General features: G+C 42.3%; 1 protein-coding gene across 2 annotated transcripts; it reads left to right on the forward strand.

Annotated features, from left to right (window-relative positions):
* The first annotated feature begins 46 nt into the window (after positions 1–46).
* LOC122540597 (interleukin-10 receptor subunit beta-like) lies at positions 47–18,173 on the forward strand. Of its 2 annotated transcripts, none has more exons than XM_043676512.2 (7): positions 47–483; positions 5,813–5,939; positions 11,601–11,782; positions 13,504–13,673; positions 15,328–15,478; positions 16,525–16,652; positions 17,523–18,173. In XM_043676512.2, exons 1-7 carry the CDS (start codon positions 480–482, stop codon positions 18,096–18,098), a joined length of 1,338 nt encoding a protein of 445 aa, XP_043532447.2. In that variant the 5' UTR covers positions 47–479; the 3' UTR covers positions 18,099–18,173. The 2 variants fall into 2 exon arrangements, with proteins under 2 accessions (XP_043532447.2, XP_043532446.2); XM_043676511.2 differs by lacking the exon at positions 47–483 and adding an exon at positions 1,070–1,279.
* The last annotated feature ends 1,071 nt before the right edge of the window (positions 18,174–19,244 follow it).

The following is a 19,244-nucleotide window of genomic DNA, read 5'->3' on the forward strand; positions in this document are numbered from 1 at the left end:
TTATTAATTAATTTTCATTATGCTTTCACACAATAGATTATAATCTTGGCACCTAGCATGGACTGACAGTCCAGTGCAGCAGAGGCAGTCCCCGGTTGGTAATGGTTACTTTCTGGAGTCCGTTCTCAAATCGATTTGTCGAAATACATTGTAAAGGAGCTGTTTGTAAGTACTGGAAATATTCATTTTCTGGATTAGTGGTGCTGGAAGAGCTCAGCAGTTCAGGCAGCATCCAATCTGGTTTCCAGCATCTGCAGTCATTGTTTTTACCTGGAAATATTCATGGCAGGTCTTTAAAAATTAAAACCATGTATGGCATACGTTCCTACGTATCGAGTGTTCATGAGTCAGACGTTCGTGACTCAAATACCCCCTGTATTAGTGAAAGTGCTATTTTTCAGATAAAGCCTAAAACTGAGGCTCCGTCAGCTTTCTCGGGAGGATGTAGAAGATTCCAATGATATAACTTCCAAGAAGAAATGGGTAGGTCATCCTTCTCAAGCCGCACCGGACATTATTCATCCCTAAACTACCTGGACATTTATTCCAAGGCTGTCCCTGGGATCTTGCTGTGCACCAATACCTTCATTACATGTTTGAGTGCACGTCAGAACAACACTGATTGGCTGTGAATTGCCCTGGGGAGCCCCGGCGTTAAAGGGACGCAGCTTATCTTTAAATTCCTTCGCCAGTTTAGCAAAGGAGCAAGGATCTGAAATTTGAATTGTCATGCCTTTTTGTAATGACTATAATGGACTGACGGCAGAAAAGGGGACGATCGATATTGCTGTAAGTCTAAAGGAATCCTTAAACACAACAAGCCAGTTTAACAGTGGGGAACGGGAGCTCAGTTAAAATAGGGACGCTGACATTTCTGCTGTTCTGATACAAATATCTTACAATCAAAGGGTCAGTGAGCTATGAGCAATGGGGAAAAGGCAAGATCATTTTCAAAATTTGGTTCTGTTGTACGAGGTGTCAAATATTTAGTTTCAGTCATTAAGCAGAAGCGAACATTTTCTCCCACTGTTTCCACGTATGTTTTGGCCGTGGGCTCGTTCTAGGGAGAGTTGGAAGGAAATTCCCCCCTCGTGAGCTGTGTCTCAGGCAGGAAATTCACAGGCGGAAGCTGACGTTTGTCGATTCCCTCCTACGCCTATACCTGCTGCAAATGAGCGCTGAGTACTGACAGTGCAACTGGAGACAGTGTGGAGTAACTGCTCACTGTGAACTGCAATGGGTGCTACACATTTCTTGTTGCTAATGCTCAGCCTGTACGGTAGGTCTGGACAACAGATCCTTATTTACTGCACGGTCTGTGAACAAAACACAGTTAATCTCTTCATTTTCTGTTTATAGTTACAGCCGTGTAGTCCTGGCGATCAGTGTTTGTTAAGCATGTTGAGATAGAATGTGTCCAGTAGACAGAAACTCTGTTTCTCTGGGTGCATTGGTTTTAGAGTTTCGGCCTGTAATGGAAAGAGTTGCGTTTGTATAGCACCTTTCGTGGCTACAGGCTGTCCCAAGCTTCTTTACACAATGGGACTTTTCAAGTGTAGTCACTGTTGTAGTGCAGAAAGAATAGCAGATAGTCTGCGCACATCTACAAACTGTAAAGTGGCAATGGTCACTGATTTAGTATTTTTTTCAGTTACTTTAGTCGAGATATTTTTATCTCGTCACCATTGTGACATGTGTTTGTCTGGCCTCCAGGAAAGATGGGACTTCAGCAGTACCACCACAAGATCCCCCTCCCCACCAAGGCTGATGGTCTGGTGTTTTTGGCACACCACCTCCCTTCCACACCCCCCTCCCCCAAAAAAAGGAATAATTGACAATAAGGTCCAACATTAACGAGTCCGAACAAAATTGTGCAACAACTTTCCTGTTTATGTGACTGCGATGAATTCAATTCAAGCCTGCTCCAGTTAACGGATGGGAGAGGATTTGAGGTGAAGGCATTCTGAATGTAATTCTAACTGTTTATTCTCATGGCACCTATTCACTTGCATTGTTAGAAGCAAATGGATAAAAGACAATGCATTGAGTTATCTACTGTTATCGACTATTTAGAAACTCGGATTATTGATTCTATGTTCCTGATTGCCCAGGTGTTCAGAGCTGAAAATGTGTTGCTGGAAAAGCGCAGCAGGTCAGGCAGCATTCAAGGAGCAGGAGAATCAACGTTTTGGGCATGAGCCCTTCTTCAGGGCTCATTCTCCTGCTCCTTGGATGCTGCCTGACCTGCTGCGCTTTTCCAGCAACACATTTTCAGCTCTTATCTCCAGCATCTGCAGTCCTCACTTCCCCAGGTGTTCAGTGTGCTAAAGAGTCTTGCAGATTTCAACCATTCGATGAAATGTTATTTGATTTCAACTGGGATCACAGTTGACCCTTGGGGTTAAATAAGGAATAATTTTCAAGATGTTTTGATTGCTATTGTTTTGTTTGCACTCTGGTGTTGAGTTGAACTTTCCTGTGATGGTTTGAATCTGGTTATGATAGTTAAATTTGGTTTTGTTGTATTAGACTTGGTTACTTAAGATTGGATTTCATTATTATCAACTTGATCCGCTTATAATGAAACAAAACAAAACTGCGGATGCTGAAGATCTGAAACAAAAGCAGAAAGCACTGGAGAAACTCAGCAGGTCTGGCAACATCTGTAGAGAGAAAGCAGAGTTAATGTTTTGAGTTCAGTGACCCCTACAGTTATGCTGGGTTCATCCTGGTACCTGATGGTATCCCATGAACCAAGCAATTTCTCAGCCACTTAGAGTCCTAGAGATGTACAGCACGGAAACAGACCCTTCAGTCCAACTCGTTCATGCTGACCAGATATCCCAACCCAATCTAGTCCCACCTGCCAGCACCCGGCCCATATTCCTCCAAACCCTTCTATTCATATACCCATCCAAATGCCTTTTAAATGTTGCCATCGAACTAACCACTTCCTCTGGCAGCTCATTCCATACCCATACCACCCTCTGTGTGCAAAAGGTTGCCCCTTGGGTCTCTTTTATATCTTTCCCCCTCACCCTTAACCTATGCCCTCTAATTCTGGACTCCCCCATGCCAAGGAAGAGACTTTGTCTATTTACCCTATCCATGCTCCTCATGATTTTATAGACCTCTATTAGGTCACCCCTCCGCCTCTGAAGCTCCAGGGAAAACAGCGTTAGCATATTCAAACTTCCCCTATAGCTCAAATCCTCCAACCCTGGCAACATCCTGGTAAATCTTTTCTGAACCCTTTCAAGTTTCACAACATCTTTCCGATAGGAAGGAGACCAGAATTGAATGCAGTATTCCAACAGTGGCCTAACCAATGTCCTGTACAGCCGCAACATGACCTCCCAACTCCTGTACTCAATACTCTGACCAATAAAGGAAAGCATACCAAAAGCCTTCTTCACTATCCTATCTACCTGCGACTCCACTTCTAAGGAGCTCTGAATCTGCACTCCAAGGTCTCTTTGTTCAGCAACACTCTCTATGACCTTACCATTAAGTGTATAAGTCCTGCTAAGATTTACTTTCCCAAAATGCAGTTTATCTGAATTAAACTCCATCTGCTACTCCTCAGCTGGATTCAAGCGGGTTAGATATGAAACTGGTAAACACTTGACCAGTAAAAGCTCATGTCCTGTTCTGAAGAAGGGTCGCTGGATTTGAAACATTCCCTCTCAGCTAGACCTGCTGAGCTTTGTCAGCAATTCCTGTTTTTGTTTGTTTTAAAGCCCATGACTGAAATATTTAATAATTTATCTGGGTACTCAGCTGAAGTTGCCAATGAGGTGATGTACATCCCCTAGCTTTGTCAATTTTCAATTCCCAATATAAAAACAGAAAGTGCTGGTGAAACTCAGCAGATCAATATTACTTGTAGAAAGAGGAACAAAGTTGATGCTTTAAGTCTGATATGACTCTTCACAACTGAGTTCAGAAGAAGCATCACATCGGACTCACACTTAACCTTTTTTTCCCACAGAAGCTGCCAGACCTGTGGAATTTTTCCAGCACTTTCTGTTTTATTTCAAGATCTCCAGCATCCAGAGTATTTTCCTTTTAATTCAATTCCTAATAACTCACATGGTTCATATCATTGTTGTTCATTTTCTTGTTTGTTCTGACTCATAATTTGATGTGGACTCCATCTAGCACCTAATGCTAGTGGTCATTATGTGACTCTTATAAATGAGGGGAGCAACTTATGAGACTGTGGAAATGTCATGATCAAATGTAATCCTCATCAGGTAACCATGTACATCTCTAACACATGTTACTGAATAGCAATGAGGAGGAGGAACACTCTCCAACTCCGACTCCCTTCACCCCAAATTTCACCTCAAAAGGATTGACGTTCCCCAGTTGCTGTTTGGACAGAGGTCAGCTAAAGTAAACCTCAATAACTCTCAAATCGTTTGGGACTCTCTACCCATGATCCTGGGACTTTTGATGACCATACAATTCATAGCCAGTGAGAGGACAGTAGTCACTTAATTAAACGTTTGCAGTAGGGGATGGATTTTTTATCTTAATTGTTCCTGGGATGAGGGTGATACCACCCACCCTTAGTTGCCACTTTTAATGCAAACATAGTCAGTCAGGTCCAAAAAGGATGGCAGGATATCCGTGAACATGTTGAACTTGGTTATTACAACTAATTAGTCACTAATTTGCAAATTTATTAAATTCAGATTTATTTACGCCCACAGTGGGTTTTGAACTCTCAAAGCCATAAAGCTAAGAGGTTACTTGGTTGAAATCTATAACATTCTGAACAGATTTGATAGGATAGATACAGAGCGGATGTTTCCACTTGAGGCAGACCAAACCTAGGGGCCATTAACAAATGATAGTTACTGATAAATCCAGTAGGAATTCAGGAGGGCATGTCTACTCGGAGTTTGGTGAGAATATGAAACTTATTCAGTGGAAATCACATGAGTAGTTGAAGCGAACTATTTGATGGGAAACAGGATCAGTATGTGAAGGAGAAAGGAATAGAAGGGTATTGTGATGGAGTCCGATGAAGTAAGGTGGGAGGAGGCTTGAGAAGAGGATTAACACAGGCAGAGATGTTTTTGCAGAATAATCAGTTTCTGGGCTATAAGTTCTGAATTATTCAATTTCAAATCTGACACATTAAGCAGTAGGGTCTCACGTTCTACTTTACCACACAAGGACCACCCTTCATCCTGCAACCCCCATTGGATTCAGTGGTACAAACTGGAATAGAGAGAAATCAATCCCCTTTGCATCCAATGCCAAACGAACCATCCTGTCTTGAAGTCAGGCCACCTTTAACCAGGGATCGATGCAAGGTTTTAAATATTGAGCTTGCTAGTTAAGCCATAATAGAATTAACTTTCATTTGTGTATAGCAATTCTCTTACTAAGCACAACTCCCACTTGATCAAGAAAGAGGGGTCAAACCTTTTGTTTTCTGGTCAGTGTAGCCATGTAGTGTATAAACTTCCGCTGTGCGATTTGGGGTCAAATTGTTTTAAATTTAATCCTGGTTTGAATTTTGGTGTGGTTCTTACACTGAATGGTTTTGTCATACACAGAAGAACATGTTTTTCTGAGAGCTGACGTGAGTCAGTCGATCGGAATCTGATACTTGGAACCTAGTTCATTTGTCTTAGATGCAATTGATGTTGCGCTCTCCTTCCAGTCTTCAATAGAAAATAACTCTAAGCGATATGTAGATATCTGAGATACCCTGATTAAACTGTGTTTTATTTTCCGAATGAGCAGATGTTGTTAGAAACTTGTGTGATCCAACTTTTTAAAATATTCTTTACAGGAACTGATGCTGTCCTACATCCTCCTCGAAAACTTCGTTTCACATCTGTGAATACTGAAAACATTTTGCATTGGAATCCAGCAGTGAATTATTCACAAGCTGTTCGCTATGATGTGCAGTACCGTAGGTAAGGAAGCTTCCGTTTACCTTGTCACAATTTAGGAGTAAATCGGAAGATTTAAGGTAGACATTGTCAGAGGAGGATGGGGGTGGTGGTGGGGGGGTTGGTGTTGTGCGTTTATTCGAGGAGGGGGGGTGAATTGTTTGAAATTAGCTGAAGATTTTCCTCTTGATCCATGTTCAGTGAATCCTCCTGACCCCCACTAGATTGTGGCTGCGTGGGTCAAAGCAAATCCGATTCAACTTGGAGGTGAGCTTTGAAAGCAAGTGGGCTCACACCTGAACTGAAGGTCCTGAGTTCGTACACAGCTCAAGGAAATTGGGTCCAAACAGCATTTATTGGGCTGTTGTGGCACAGTGGTAGTGTCCCTACCTCTAAACCAGGGTGGGAGGGGAGTGCTTGGGTTCAAGTCGCACCTGCTCCAGACATGTGTAATAACATTGCTGGATGGGTTGATTAGAAAAACATATCCAAGCAACATTATCCTCACTCTCCAACTCAGTGCAGAAGGGGTGCTGCACTGTTGGAGCTGCTGTCTTTCAGATAACTGAGAGCATAGAACATTCCACATGAATATTTGGAGCAAAGTCCATCTCAATATCCTGAGTAATGTTTACCTACAACCAATGTCACTGGAAAATCAATGATCCTTATGCCCTTTCTGTTTGTGGGAGGTATGGTGTTTCCTGCACTAAAATGGCAATCAGGCTTCAAAGTATTTTAATGTCCGTGATGAATTTCTCAACTTTGTTCTGCAACCATTTACTTCATTGATTAATTGATGGAGAATAATTAATTGTGGCCATGTATTGGAGGTTATCTGGTGTCCATGGAACCTGTTCATCTCGTGAGAATTCAGTGTCTTTTACACAAGACAATACTTCACCAGTAAAGGAGACATAATGAACAAAAGGTTTTATTGGAGATTTTGCCTAAAAGTATCTGTTTCTCTCTCTTGTAACAATTTCCTTGTCTGTACTTGATGTGACCTTCTTAGTTTAAGAACTGGAAAGTATGTGGATTTTTTTTAGGAAGAAACAGAAACTGAGAGATTTCTGGTCATATGCTTTGCATGTTCCGTAATTTGAAAACAAAAACCACTGTAACTAGATCCTGAATTTGAATTTGAATTCAGAAGCAGTTGTTTTTTTTTGAGATGGGTGCCAATTAAAAGTAGAAAATAACTTGAATTTATATAGCACCTGTCACACCTCAGAATGCCTAAAATTGCTTTCTAGATGATGTTTTTGAAAGGTAGTCCCTGTTGTAAAGTAGGAAGCACAGCAGCTAATTTGTGTGCAGCAAACTCTTAACAAACTGCACTGATGTGGTTCACAACACCCTTCCTTCTAGATGATTGAGGTTTCAAAGTACTTCATAATTTTCAACATTTCCTATCAAATCTTCTCTGCTCCAAGAATAACTCTGGCCTTTCTCCATATAATTGAAGTCGGTCATCCCTGGCACCATTCTAGTGAATTTCCTTTGCATTCCCTCTAAGGTCCTGACATCTATCCAAAGGCACGGTGCAAAGCCTGATCATGATATTCCAACTAGAGCCTAACCAATGTTGTAAGAAGATCTAGCAGAACTTCAAAAGGCATACAACAGTGAATGCTGTAAATCCAAAAGATAAACAGAAACTATTGGAAATATGTAGGAGACATTATCTGATGAGCTTTTCCAGTGTTTTTCTGTTTATATTTTAGCATTACATTCTTGGATTATATATTACTTCTTGGATATATAAAGCCAAGGACTTCATCTGCTCTGCTGTCAACCTCCTCAACTGAATGTTTCCTCATCACCAACTCAATCATTTCGCTGGGAACTTATGGCACTGAATTAGAATGCTTGCCTACTGTTATATTAGGTCCCCCAAGTAGAACTGGTAACCACATTAGAATGCCATCACCATTTCCACCTATCTCCACACTGTAATCTCACTCTATTTCACCCCCTCTCAGCTCCTCTGCTGCTGAAGGCCTCATCCATACTTTAGTTACCTTTTGACTACATCAGCACACTCCTGAGTGGCCTCAAATGTTGAACAACCTCTAACCTCGAATTCATCCAAAACTTTGCTTCCCGTTGCCTTACACAAATAACATCCTGTTTACCCAACCCCTGTACTTACTTGAAGCAACACCTTGATTATAACATTCTGATCTTTGCCTCTATGGCCTTATTACTCACTATCTCTGATCTTCTCCACTCTTTGCTATCTGTGCTTTTCCATTATTGGCCTCTTGAATGACCTTCCAATTCAAATAATTCCATCTTTATGCCTATACCATCAGCTTCCTAGATCATAAGCTCAGGAATTCCAAAATTCATCACCTATTCACACTTGTCTCCTCTGTTGTGGATGGTTCTGAAAGGGTTAATGTTGGAAACTGCATTTTGGTCTAACTAATCAGAAGATGTCACACAGTCTGGGTTGGGAAAGAATGGTATCAAGAGCTGAGTTACCAATGGAGCCAGATGGACCACCATTGTTTCCTGATAGCCTTAGGTGTTTTGCCTCATGAGGCAATGCAGCCTGTAACTATTGCAATAAATTATATCTAGTTAGGACAATTGATTTTTCTTGTTAAGATTCATGGCTCTCATCCTCTACCACTATTAGCCTAACAAGCCCTTAGATCCAGTAAGGGAAAGAGGATTGGTGGGAGCTCTTCACCTTAGCTATGAACTGGAATGGTTGGTATAGCACAGACAACCTGCTCAGTTAAAGCACAGTTTGAAATTGGCCTCATTGACCAACCTTTTGCTCAGCTGTCCTCGCACTTCCTTACGAGATTCAGTGTCAAATGTTGTGTTAGAACACTTTGGAATGTTTTCCTACATTGAAGACATGCAAGCTGTTACTCTTGCCCTGACAGATTCAAACATTTATATTTGTCCATCCCCAGATTTCTCTGTTTTTGTACTCCCTTGTGAATTTGGTTTATTTTGCCTCTCATCCTTTCTAGCAAAATATATCATTTCACAGCATTAAATTTCATTGCCACATGGTTTTCCATTTTCCAGCATGTTAATGACCACCTGAAGTTTGTTCTTGTCATCTTCACTGTTTACTGCATTTCAGTAGAGCCACAATGAGATGGATGGCCTTCAGTTCTGCATTATTCTAGGATTTCCATGTTTTGTGTCATCTGTAAAAATTGGAATTATACCCTGTATAAATTAATACATCAAACAGAATGCTGGGGATTGTGGGAGCTATAGATGATACATAGACAATCTGCAACCTCCCTATTAGATTGATGTGTAACTTTTGTTGAACTGAGAGAAACATCAATTTCTTTATCTCAGGACTAATAATATAGATCACAAAATGATCAGTCCCAAGTGAGATCAGAGAAGTGATAGTTTTAATGTCACTCTCCCATATCAGTATGTTAGATATCACTTCCTGAATGACTATTTTCTGTTTATATCAGCTTTCAATGGTACTGTGCTCCATATTAGAGATGTTGCAATTTTGGGACTGTTACGTGAACCCAAACTGTAGAAACTTTTAAGGCCTGCCCATAGTGATGACCAGCTCCGGTGTCAACTGTCCAACAATTGACTTAGCAAAGCTAAAAGGAGGTAGCTAGTAGAAAACGATTTCAACAGGGCACCTAAACCTACACAGCACCAAAAACCACATCAGGAAAGTTCAAAGGGGCTGTTGGTATTCCTGAACCAGAAGAGCAAACCTGTTCAACCCACTGGAAATATTAGTGAAATATTATGTCTATGTGAAGTATTAGTTAAGCTATCTCATTTTTTTCTGTAAATTCATAGCTTCATTCATTGATTGTTCATATCAGGAAATAGTTTAGATTAGATTCCCTACAGCGTGGAAACAGGCCCTTCGGCCCAGCAAGTCCACAACGACCCTCTGAAGAGTAACCCACTCCCCTCTGACTAATGCACCTAACACTATGGGCAATTCAGCATGGCCAATTCACCTGGCCTGCACATCTTTGGAATGTGGGAGGAAACCAGAGCACCCGGAGGAAACCCACACAGACACAGGGAGAAAGTGCAAATGCCTGAGGGTGGAATCAAACCTGGGACCCTGGCGTTGTGAGGCAGCAGTGCTAACCACTGAGCCACCGTGCCACCCAGTCTATGACCACCTGTTCATTTGCAACATACTGGGCTGTGCCTGTGCTATGTTGGGGAAGAAAGTTCTTACGTAGACTATCCATCAGGAGAACACACTGTTTTAATTTACTACTGTTGGTTTGACTGGGAGTTATTGGTTAGTCCCTATTTAAAGCGACTCATGTTCACCCAAATGTTCACATGCTCACTGAGTCTGTCTTTGAATTTAACATACACATTATGGATTGTCTACCTAACTATCAAAGCACTGTATGTGCACCCACATCACAATAACCTCAAGAGGGTGCCCCAAAATCACCTTTCCCTGGACAGTTAGGGATGGGCAATAAATAGCCAGTGATACCCAACACCCATGGAGTGTCGTGTTGACTGTGTACAGGATGTTGGCGAGGCAACCTTTGGGAGTACATTGTACAGATCTGATCACCCTGCTATAGGAAGGATGTTATTAAACTGGGCAAAGATGAGGACTGCAGATCCTGGAGATTGGAGTCGAGAGTGTAGTGCTGGAAAAGCACAGCAGGTCAGGCAGCAGCCATTATTAAACTGGACTGGGTACAGAGAAGATTTAAGAGGATATTACCAAGGTTGGAGGGTTTGAGTTATAGGGAGAAGCTGGAGAGGCTGGGACTTCTTTACTGGAGAGTAGGGGGTTGAAGAGTAACCATATTGAAGCTGATAGTCATGAGTGACATAGAAAAGGTGAATAGCAAAGGTCTTTTCCCCAAAGTAGGGGAGTTCAAAAGTAAAGAGCATAGGTTTAAGATGAGAGGAGAAAGATTTAAAAGGGACCTCAGGGGCAACTTTTTCACACAGGGTGGTGTGGGTATGGAATGTGCTACCAGAAGATGCACATACAATTACCATATTTAAAAGATATTTGGATAGGCCCATGAATAGGAAAGGTTTAGAAAGATATGGGCAAAGTGCAGGCAAATGGGATAGGTCAGATTGGGATGTCTGGTGGGCATGGATGAGTTGGACTGAAGGATCTGATTCCACACTTTTTTTGTTATACATTAGTGACTGGGCCCCTCAATATTATTGAGTCTTTTATATCCACTTGAGAGGGACAATGGGGCCTCAGTTTAATCCTACTTGAAAAGTGCTCTTGTTCAATACTGACTCACCTCATCCAGGTCAGCAAACCCCCTTCCACAAGCAGCTCCTCTTATGGTCCATGCTGATGATATTGTCTGATCAATGAGGTATTACCAGGAAGATATGGAGATATGTTCCATCTCAAACTCTTCACACAGTGAAGCAGTCCCTGCCCACATGCCGCAGGAGCTGGACAATATTCGAGTTTGGGCTGAAAGGTGGCAAGTGCCCTTCATGCCACACAGATGCCAGAGGTTGACCAACTCCAGTAAGAATCCATTGCCCCACTACTATCATCATTATGGGAGTCACCATTGATGAAAACTCCTGGAACATGGTTCAACCAGCGTGACAAAGCCGAAATAAGGAATTGGGCATTTCTGAGAATGTTGGCCTCTTGTTAATAACATGCAAAAGCTGAACTGTCTCCTCATTAACTCACAGATACGGTTGGAATGAGACATATATCCCAGTGAAACACTGCTCAGGAATCCCCCACCATCATTGTGATCTCACACAGGAGACCTGGGATTTTAACGTGCAGATTGTCGCCTGGGTTCGGAGCTTCATTGGCAACATAACTTCGGAATGGGAGCGGTCAGACAATTTTAAACCCCGGGATTCCAGTAAGTAGTGCTTGCACAAGATACAATATAAAGCCAACTTGTTCCATTGTTCTGGATGGTTAAGGAACAGATTTCTATTCACAATGGCAATGCTTGATCTTTGGGGATATTATATATATATGTATGATTTATTTTCTAAACATTGTTTTCAAAAACTGAATGTGTTCACCACTGAGCTGAGCACAGCCCCTGCCAAAACAAAAGCATTTTGGTTACATTTGACCTTTTAAGGTGCTTGTGTTGGGTTGATGATGCTGAGGACAAATGTTTTCTCACCTGAAACTTGAGATCAAAGCAAGAACCTTGTCTCCCATTTTTTTCTTGACTGGTACATGAGGTAGTTTTAGCCCAAGTTATCAATGCAGATTATAGGAACAGGAGTAGGCCATTCAGCCCCTCATGCTTGTTCCACCATTCAATGAGATCATGGCTGATCTGTGGTCCGGCTCATGTATCTGCCTCTGGCCCATATTCCTTAATATTTTAGTCTAGCAGTGCCTTCCACAAGCAATATCTTTGTGGAAGGGAATTCTGAACCACGACCAACCTTTGTGTGTAGAAGTGCTTCCTAAAGAGGCCCGAGACCTTGGGAGACCTCCTTGTCTAAGAAAATGTTTACCTACCTGAGAAGCACTGAAGTGTTGGTTCACTAGACTGATTTCGAGAATGAGCGGTTGAGTACAAACCCTTTGGAGAAAGTGAGGACTGCAGATGCTGGAGAACAGAGTCGAAAAGTGTGGCGCTGGAAAAGCACAGCCGGTCAGGCAACATCCGAGGAGCAGGAGAGTCGATGTTCTGAGCATAAACTCTTCATCAGGAATGCATTCATTCCTGATGAAGGGCTTATGCCCAAAACATTGATTCTCCTGCTCCTTGGATGATGCCTGACCTACTGTGCTTTTCCAGCGCCACACTTTTCAACTACAAAGTCTTTGGAGTTTAGAGAACTGAGAGGTGATCTTATTGAAACATAACATTCTGTGGTGATGTAACAAAATAGACACCCTGAGGCTGTTTTCTCTTGTCTCTACAAGAGTCTAGACCTAGGGGTAACAGTCTCAGATTAAGGGGCTGACTGTATAAATTGGAACTGAGAAATTTCTTCACTCAAGAGATGAACCTTCAATCATCCAATATATTTAAGGCTGAGATTGACAGACTTTGGATTAAAGAAAATTGGGGGCTATTGATTTGGCCTGGAAATGGTATTGAAGACCAAAATCAGCCATAGTCTTATTGAGTGGGGGACAAGTTTAAGGGATTAAATAACCTGCTACTTCCTATGTTCTTCTTATGCTAGGTTCCACCAAGTCTTTAAACAGTAAACAGGAATTTGGACACTTATCCACATTCACTGCTCACTCACTTTCAGATGGATACACATTCTTTCTCTATCTCTGTCTCTCCCTCTCACAGGCACCACCTTCTTACTCACTCTTAATGCACTCACATTCACTGATACACCAATGCTGCCAACCACTTTCACAGGATACACACATGTGCACACACAAACTCACACACATTTACAGTCGCAGATGCACGTTTAGTCACAATTGCACTTAATGCCATGTTGTTACTGACACATTCATTAACTGACAAATGCACACTTATCACAACATTGACATTGTCATTGATACACGTGTACACTAGTGCTCCCTGACACATTTACTTTCATCCTGGCTGTAGATCTGTATTTAATTTTGAATTTCATTTGCTTTTAGCTTCTTTTGGTTTGCCATCCTTTAATGTTGAAGCCAAACCTGACATAATTAGAGTCAATATCTCCCCACCCACCTTGCATTGGAAAGGAAGAAATCGGTCGATGGAGGAGGTGTTCACCAACAATACTTTGATGTACATTGTTCATATCCATGTGAACAACACCGACAAGGTAAAACCGAGTTGCAATTCCCTGACCATGCAGGGCTGTTCTTTTAATAAAAATGAGATTTTCCAGATGCCAAACTAGACTTTAATATTATTTTCTTCAGACAAAAAGTGTGGTGTTGGAAAAGCATGGCAAGTCAGGCAGCATCCGAGGAGCAGGAGAGTCGATGTTTTGAGCATGAGCCCTTCATCAGGAATAATTTTCCTCACCCTGTTCCAATTTGCAACTGTCCCTCACCACTACCTCCCCATTCCTTCTCCAAAGGGACGGTGGGGAACAAACCCTGCCACCTTATCAGTTTTCGTGTTCAGTTTTCGTGAGTGTTCAGTTTTCGTGAGCCATGACACTGGGTGTTGGGCAGTGCAGGGCAGTACTAGATGAGCCTGATACAATTCTGTCCAGGCCTTACTCACACAGGTTCTCAAAGGAGTCACTAGACACTGGGTTGGCTTCAGTTGCACGTTGTCATCCCCACACTTTGCAAAAGAGCAGCTAGGTTTGGGCATTCAATGCTGGTCAGCAGTGATGTCCACATCTCTCAAGTGAATAAGAATTTTTAATGAAACAGGACAATAAAGGCTAATGATGCTTCTACCTGTATGGAACACAGGTCCTCAGGGCCTGGATTCAGGTAGCTCACATTTGCTTCCAGCAGCTTGGATTGTCTCCAGCTTCCAGAACACAGAGACATGTCCTCAACTGGTTTCCATGTACAGAATCTGAGCAGATGTCAGGACAGATGACCAAATGCTTAGTTGAAGAAGCAGTTTTAGCAAACACACTTTAAAGTAGGAGGGTGAGATCAAGAGGTTTAAGGAGGGGACTTGAAAGTTTAGTGAATAACTGGCAGAGAGATATTGTACAAGGGGCATCTACGAGAAGTCTGATTTGGAGAATGTAGAGACTTATAGGGCTTTGACTACTCCTCCATCATGAGCCCTGCTTCTTTCTTCTCATTTGAGAACAGACAGAAATGTGTTGACGTAGCGTACCATCCCTCAGATGGGAAAACCGTCTTCCCATTTTCCCAAACTCCATAATTGAGCTGGAGTCTTCATGATGGAGGATATTCTTGATGGAGTGGCCAATTGAACTGTCTCAGACACATTCCTGGTACCAGATGGTTCTCTCACTGGCAACCTGGCCACTTTTGGCTGTAGGGCCAACTGAAAGAAATTTGGGAATTGTTAGATAAAGACTAAACGTCTAGTTGCACGTCAATTATCCTGGCAGCTGCGTGATACAGCAAAAGTGAGTTGTGAGTTAGTCAGTCGCAGATCTGCAGTGAGGAAGAGCCTATATTGGGGGAGAACCTTGAGAACCACAAGTTCAAAGCTGCTTGGTGCTTCTGCTTCTCTTGTCATTGCAGAGTAACATCCACTTTCTGAATGTGATCAGCACTGGCCCAATGATTCCAGTAACTGTGTCATGAGTCAGGTGCTAAGTTTGATGTGTTTTTTATACAAAGAAAGAATTCCTACCCAAACTGTTGTCATTATTGGTTTACACACCAGTCTCTGGCACTCTGGACCCTCTAACAGTTCTGTAGAATGGTGGTTTTCAACTTTCGAAACCAAGTGAATCCTGTGGGGAATGGAGTAACACTTGCTCTGCCTTGCCTGATTTCTATGACATGTTCCCTCTTTTGTTCCAACAGTCTGAAGAACGTAAGAGCTCAAGAGAATTGAACGTAACAGTGCAGCCAGGAGAAACCTACTGCGTCAAAGTGAAGGCGATACTGATTGCGGATAACAGAGTTGGGAACTTCACAGAGGAGAAATGTGTAACAATCCCAATCCTAGATCCAGGTAACATAGTTCATCAGTGTGCCATCAATTCACAAATTTTACCATTGGCATTATTTGCAGTTTCTCCTATCAGTGCTGGTCAAGAAGACTGTCAAAGTGATCAAATCCACATTGTTAGGAGCCAGTGAACTGGCAAAAGTTTTCACCCCTCTCTCAACTCTTTCTAATTTACTTAATTGACTCTTGACAGTTCTCCTTTTTGGGTGGTATGGTGACTCAGTGATTAGCACTGCTGCCTCACAGCGCCAGAAACCCAGATTTGATTCCAGCCTCGGGTGACTATGTCTGTGTGGAGTTTGCACATTGTCTCTGTGTCTGCATGAGTTCCCCTGGGTGCTCCAGTTTCCTCCCACAATCTAGAGATGTGCAGGTTAGGTGGATTGGTCATGTTAAATTGTCCATTGTGTCCAGAGATGTTCAGGCTAAGTAGATTAGCCATGGGAAAAGCAGGGTTACAGAGATAGGTTAGGTGAGGTTGGGTAGGATTCCTTTTGAGGAATTGGTTCTGACTTAATGGGCCGAATGGCCTCTTTCCACACTTTAGGGATTCTATGACTTTATCCTTCAGTTAAATTTTTCGAAAATGGATCTCTTTGTGTGTGTGGTGTGTGATTTTGAGTGGCTGTGTATGTGCTGAGTTCCACACGTTAGAATATGAGGAGAAATTAAATTTGGCATGGCTCTTCCCTGGAACGTAGAATTTTCAGGGGGATTATTTTTAATTCACTTTTGTTTTAAGGATGTTGATACAAATTCATTATACAGGCAGAGAGAAACCATTTCTTGATGGACAGGTCACCAAGTTTAAAGTTTGGCATATCCGGGAGAGAAGCTGGGAAACTGCAAAGAACTCTCTCCCACTAAAAACATTAATGTTTATAGGCTTTCGCTTGCAAAGGACGCACGGGGATGTGGAGTCAGGTTAGGTCAGTCATGACCTCATTGAACTGAATGACCTTCTCTTGTTCCTTATTCTATGTAATTGAGCTTGTCGTTACTTTTTAACCATTTCTTCTCTTAATGACAGTTTTTTTTTCTTTGTATAGCATCGAATATGACCAATATCATCTATGGTGTCACCTGCGCTGTCTTCATACTGTTTACACTCTCTTTTTGCCTGGGGATGTTTTGCTGGCATTATTTAAAGAAGGAAACTACAATCCCAACTGTTTTGGTAAGTCCCATTTGTCACTCACTCAAAGTTCAGGAAGCTTTGTCAGCTGATGTAATTCACGTTTAGAGAGTGTGATTTCCGTCTGAATTCCTCCTCCCCAAATCTCACCCTTACTGTCTGCTCAAAGCCACATCGAACGGGACTTTCAATGAGGCCAGTGTGACAACTTGGCATCAACCCTCCCTGCCCCCATTCCATACTAGCCCGGTCTGTTGTTAACCACTCCCTGTGTGCAGATATTGGTCCTGAAGCTGCCCTGACCAGAAGCCCTGCCCTCTCTGGACGTGTGCAGGCTTTCCCAATCCTGTTTCAGATCCCTCATATCCCAATGCTGTTCGAAGTGGATCAGGTCTCTATGTGACTCCAAGCACACATCAAAGTGGGTGACTCCTACCTTTTCTGTGCAATGACCTGGAAGGATACTCAGTTGAACAAATCTGCTATTTGACAAAAAAAAAACGTTGGCAGCTGGGCCTGTTGTGCTTGAGCTGCCAACAATAGATGAAATTTCTTTGGAAAAAGAAATGACGGCTCCATTGCATTCTGGTTACAGTGCCCCTCAGGCTGTTGCTGACAATATTACAGCCCAGTAATTTCTTCATGGAGCCCTCATGCTGTTTGTGGAGGCACTTTGAGTGAGGTCCAATGTTCAATTTCAGGCCTTCAGAGAGAGGCGCACAGGTCACGCTACTTTGCACGGTACAGACCCGAAAACAATTTCTATCACCCCTTCCCACAGTCCTCCCTTGGCATTCTGTACTGATTATGAACTGCCCCCTTCTCCCTCTGTTGTTGGTGATGTGGAAAGCAAATTGTTTCATTTGTTCCCCGTAAACGTCTCCTGATATATGACTTTATTTCCTCTCTCAGAAATCTCTCGATAAGAACAAGAAATCTTTGAGTATTATGGATTACCTGAGTCTGATAGATGATGTGGTCGTGCAACAGGTGCTAGCTGACAGCACTCTCCTCAGCTCCTGTAAGATACAGGAACAGGATGATCTATGGCCAGTGCTGAAAATCAAGGAGGCTTCTTCTGTTGACAGTGGGATTGATATTGGTGGTAACTCATCAGATCAGGTGACCGTATTCTGCGAGCCATTGAATCCCTATATGCAGCAGACCCCCGAGACAAGTAGCCAGCGGAGTATCAGTCCAAAGGACAGTCAGGATGACTCTCAGCTCAAGGAATCGTGTTTAATAAATGTCCCTGAGGTATTGAACATACCTATTGCTGGGGTGGGAAGCATCAGTCCATCAGGTTATCGAAAGCAAACAGCTCGGACTGATGCAGTCTCCATGCAGCCTGAAAGCAGTGTTGAAGGCCAGACTGTCCAGGACATCTGTCCCTCCTTCGTTTCTGTACCTGACATTGACATGTCCAAAGATTTTTCAAAAGGCTTCCTCAGCTTAGATGATGTATTCTTAATGGACAATGGTTTATAAGAAAAAGCTTTTCAGTTCAAACTTCTTAACTCTATTTTGTAAATTATTTATTTATTAAAACATTTTCATTTTGAACTTTTTGTTTATTTTTCACTGTGGTGGGACATGCTCTGCAAGTAATTACCAAAGCATATGGATGCCTGAACTTTATAAATAGTTGTGAATGAAAAGTGATGCTGTAATTTTATAAAGCTGTAGTTAGACCTAATTAACATACTATGTCCAATTATAGATGAATAGAACCGTACAGCACGGAAACAGACCATCCAGTTCAATTCGTCCATACCGACCAGATATCCTAACCTAATCTAGTCCTGATTTTCCAGCACTTGGCCCATATCCCTCCAAACCCTTCCTATTCATATGCCCATCCAGATGCCTTTTAAATGTTGCAATTGTATCAGCCTCCACCACTTCCTCTGGCAGCTCATTCCATGCACACACCACCCTCTGTGTGAAAATGTTGCCCCTTAGGTCCTTTTTAAATTTTTCCCCTGTCACCCTAAACCTATGCCCTCTAGTTCTGGACTCCCCCCATCCCAGGGAAAATACCTTGTCTATTTACCCTATCCTTCCCCTCATGATTTTATAAACCTCTATAAGGTCACTCCTCAGTCTCCGACGTTCCAGAAAAAACAGCCCCAATCTATTCAGCCTCTCCGTGTAGCTCAAACGCTCCAACCCTGGCAACATCCTTGTAAATCTTTTCTGAACCCTTTCAAGTTTCACAACATCTTTCCGATAGGAAGGAGACCAGAATTGCATGCAATATTCGAGAGTGTGGTACTGGAAAAGCAAAGCAGTTCAGGCAGCATCTGAGGAGCAGGAAAATTGACATTTTGGGCAAAAGCATTTTGCTAAAACGTCTATTTTCCTTCTCCTCAGATGCTGCCTGACCTGCTGTGCTTTTCCAGCACCACACTGTCTACCCGTGTCAGGTTTAAATAGGTAGGCAAAAGAAATGTACCTGTATTATGCCAGGTTTAAATAGGTAGGCAAAAGAAATGTACCTGTAGCTGACAGGACCAGGATTAAGGATCACAGGTTTAAGAACTAGACATGAGACCAAGAGAGATGTGAGGAAAAATATTTTTACAATGGAGTGGTGATGACCCAAAGCTCATTACCCAGGAGAATGATGGATGT

Source organism: Chiloscyllium plagiosum, unplaced genomic scaffold (assembly GCF_037043375.1).
Source record: "Chiloscyllium plagiosum isolate Xiang-an unplaced genomic scaffold, Cpla_swu_hap1 HiC_scaffold_29, whole genome shotgun sequence".
Classification (NCBI taxonomy): Eukaryota; Metazoa; Chordata; class Chondrichthyes; order Orectolobiformes; family Hemiscylliidae; genus Chiloscyllium; species Chiloscyllium plagiosum.

What these genes read in the sequence shown, in the direction of transcription:
- LOC122540597 (XM_043676511.2), top strand. Translation starts at nt 1,237, where the DNA reads ATGGGTGCTACACATTTCTTGTTGCTAATGCTCAGCCTGTACG. An exon ending in TTTTAAACCCCGGGATTCCA is followed by an intron (nt 11,783 to 13,503) that starts GTAAGTAGTGCT and finishes ATTTGCTTTTAG; the next exon opens with CTTCTTTTGGTTTGCCATCC. An exon ending in AATCCCAATCCTAGATCCAG is followed by an intron (nt 15,479 to 16,524) that starts GTAACATAGTTC and finishes TTCTTTGTATAG; the next exon opens with CATCGAATATGACCAATATC.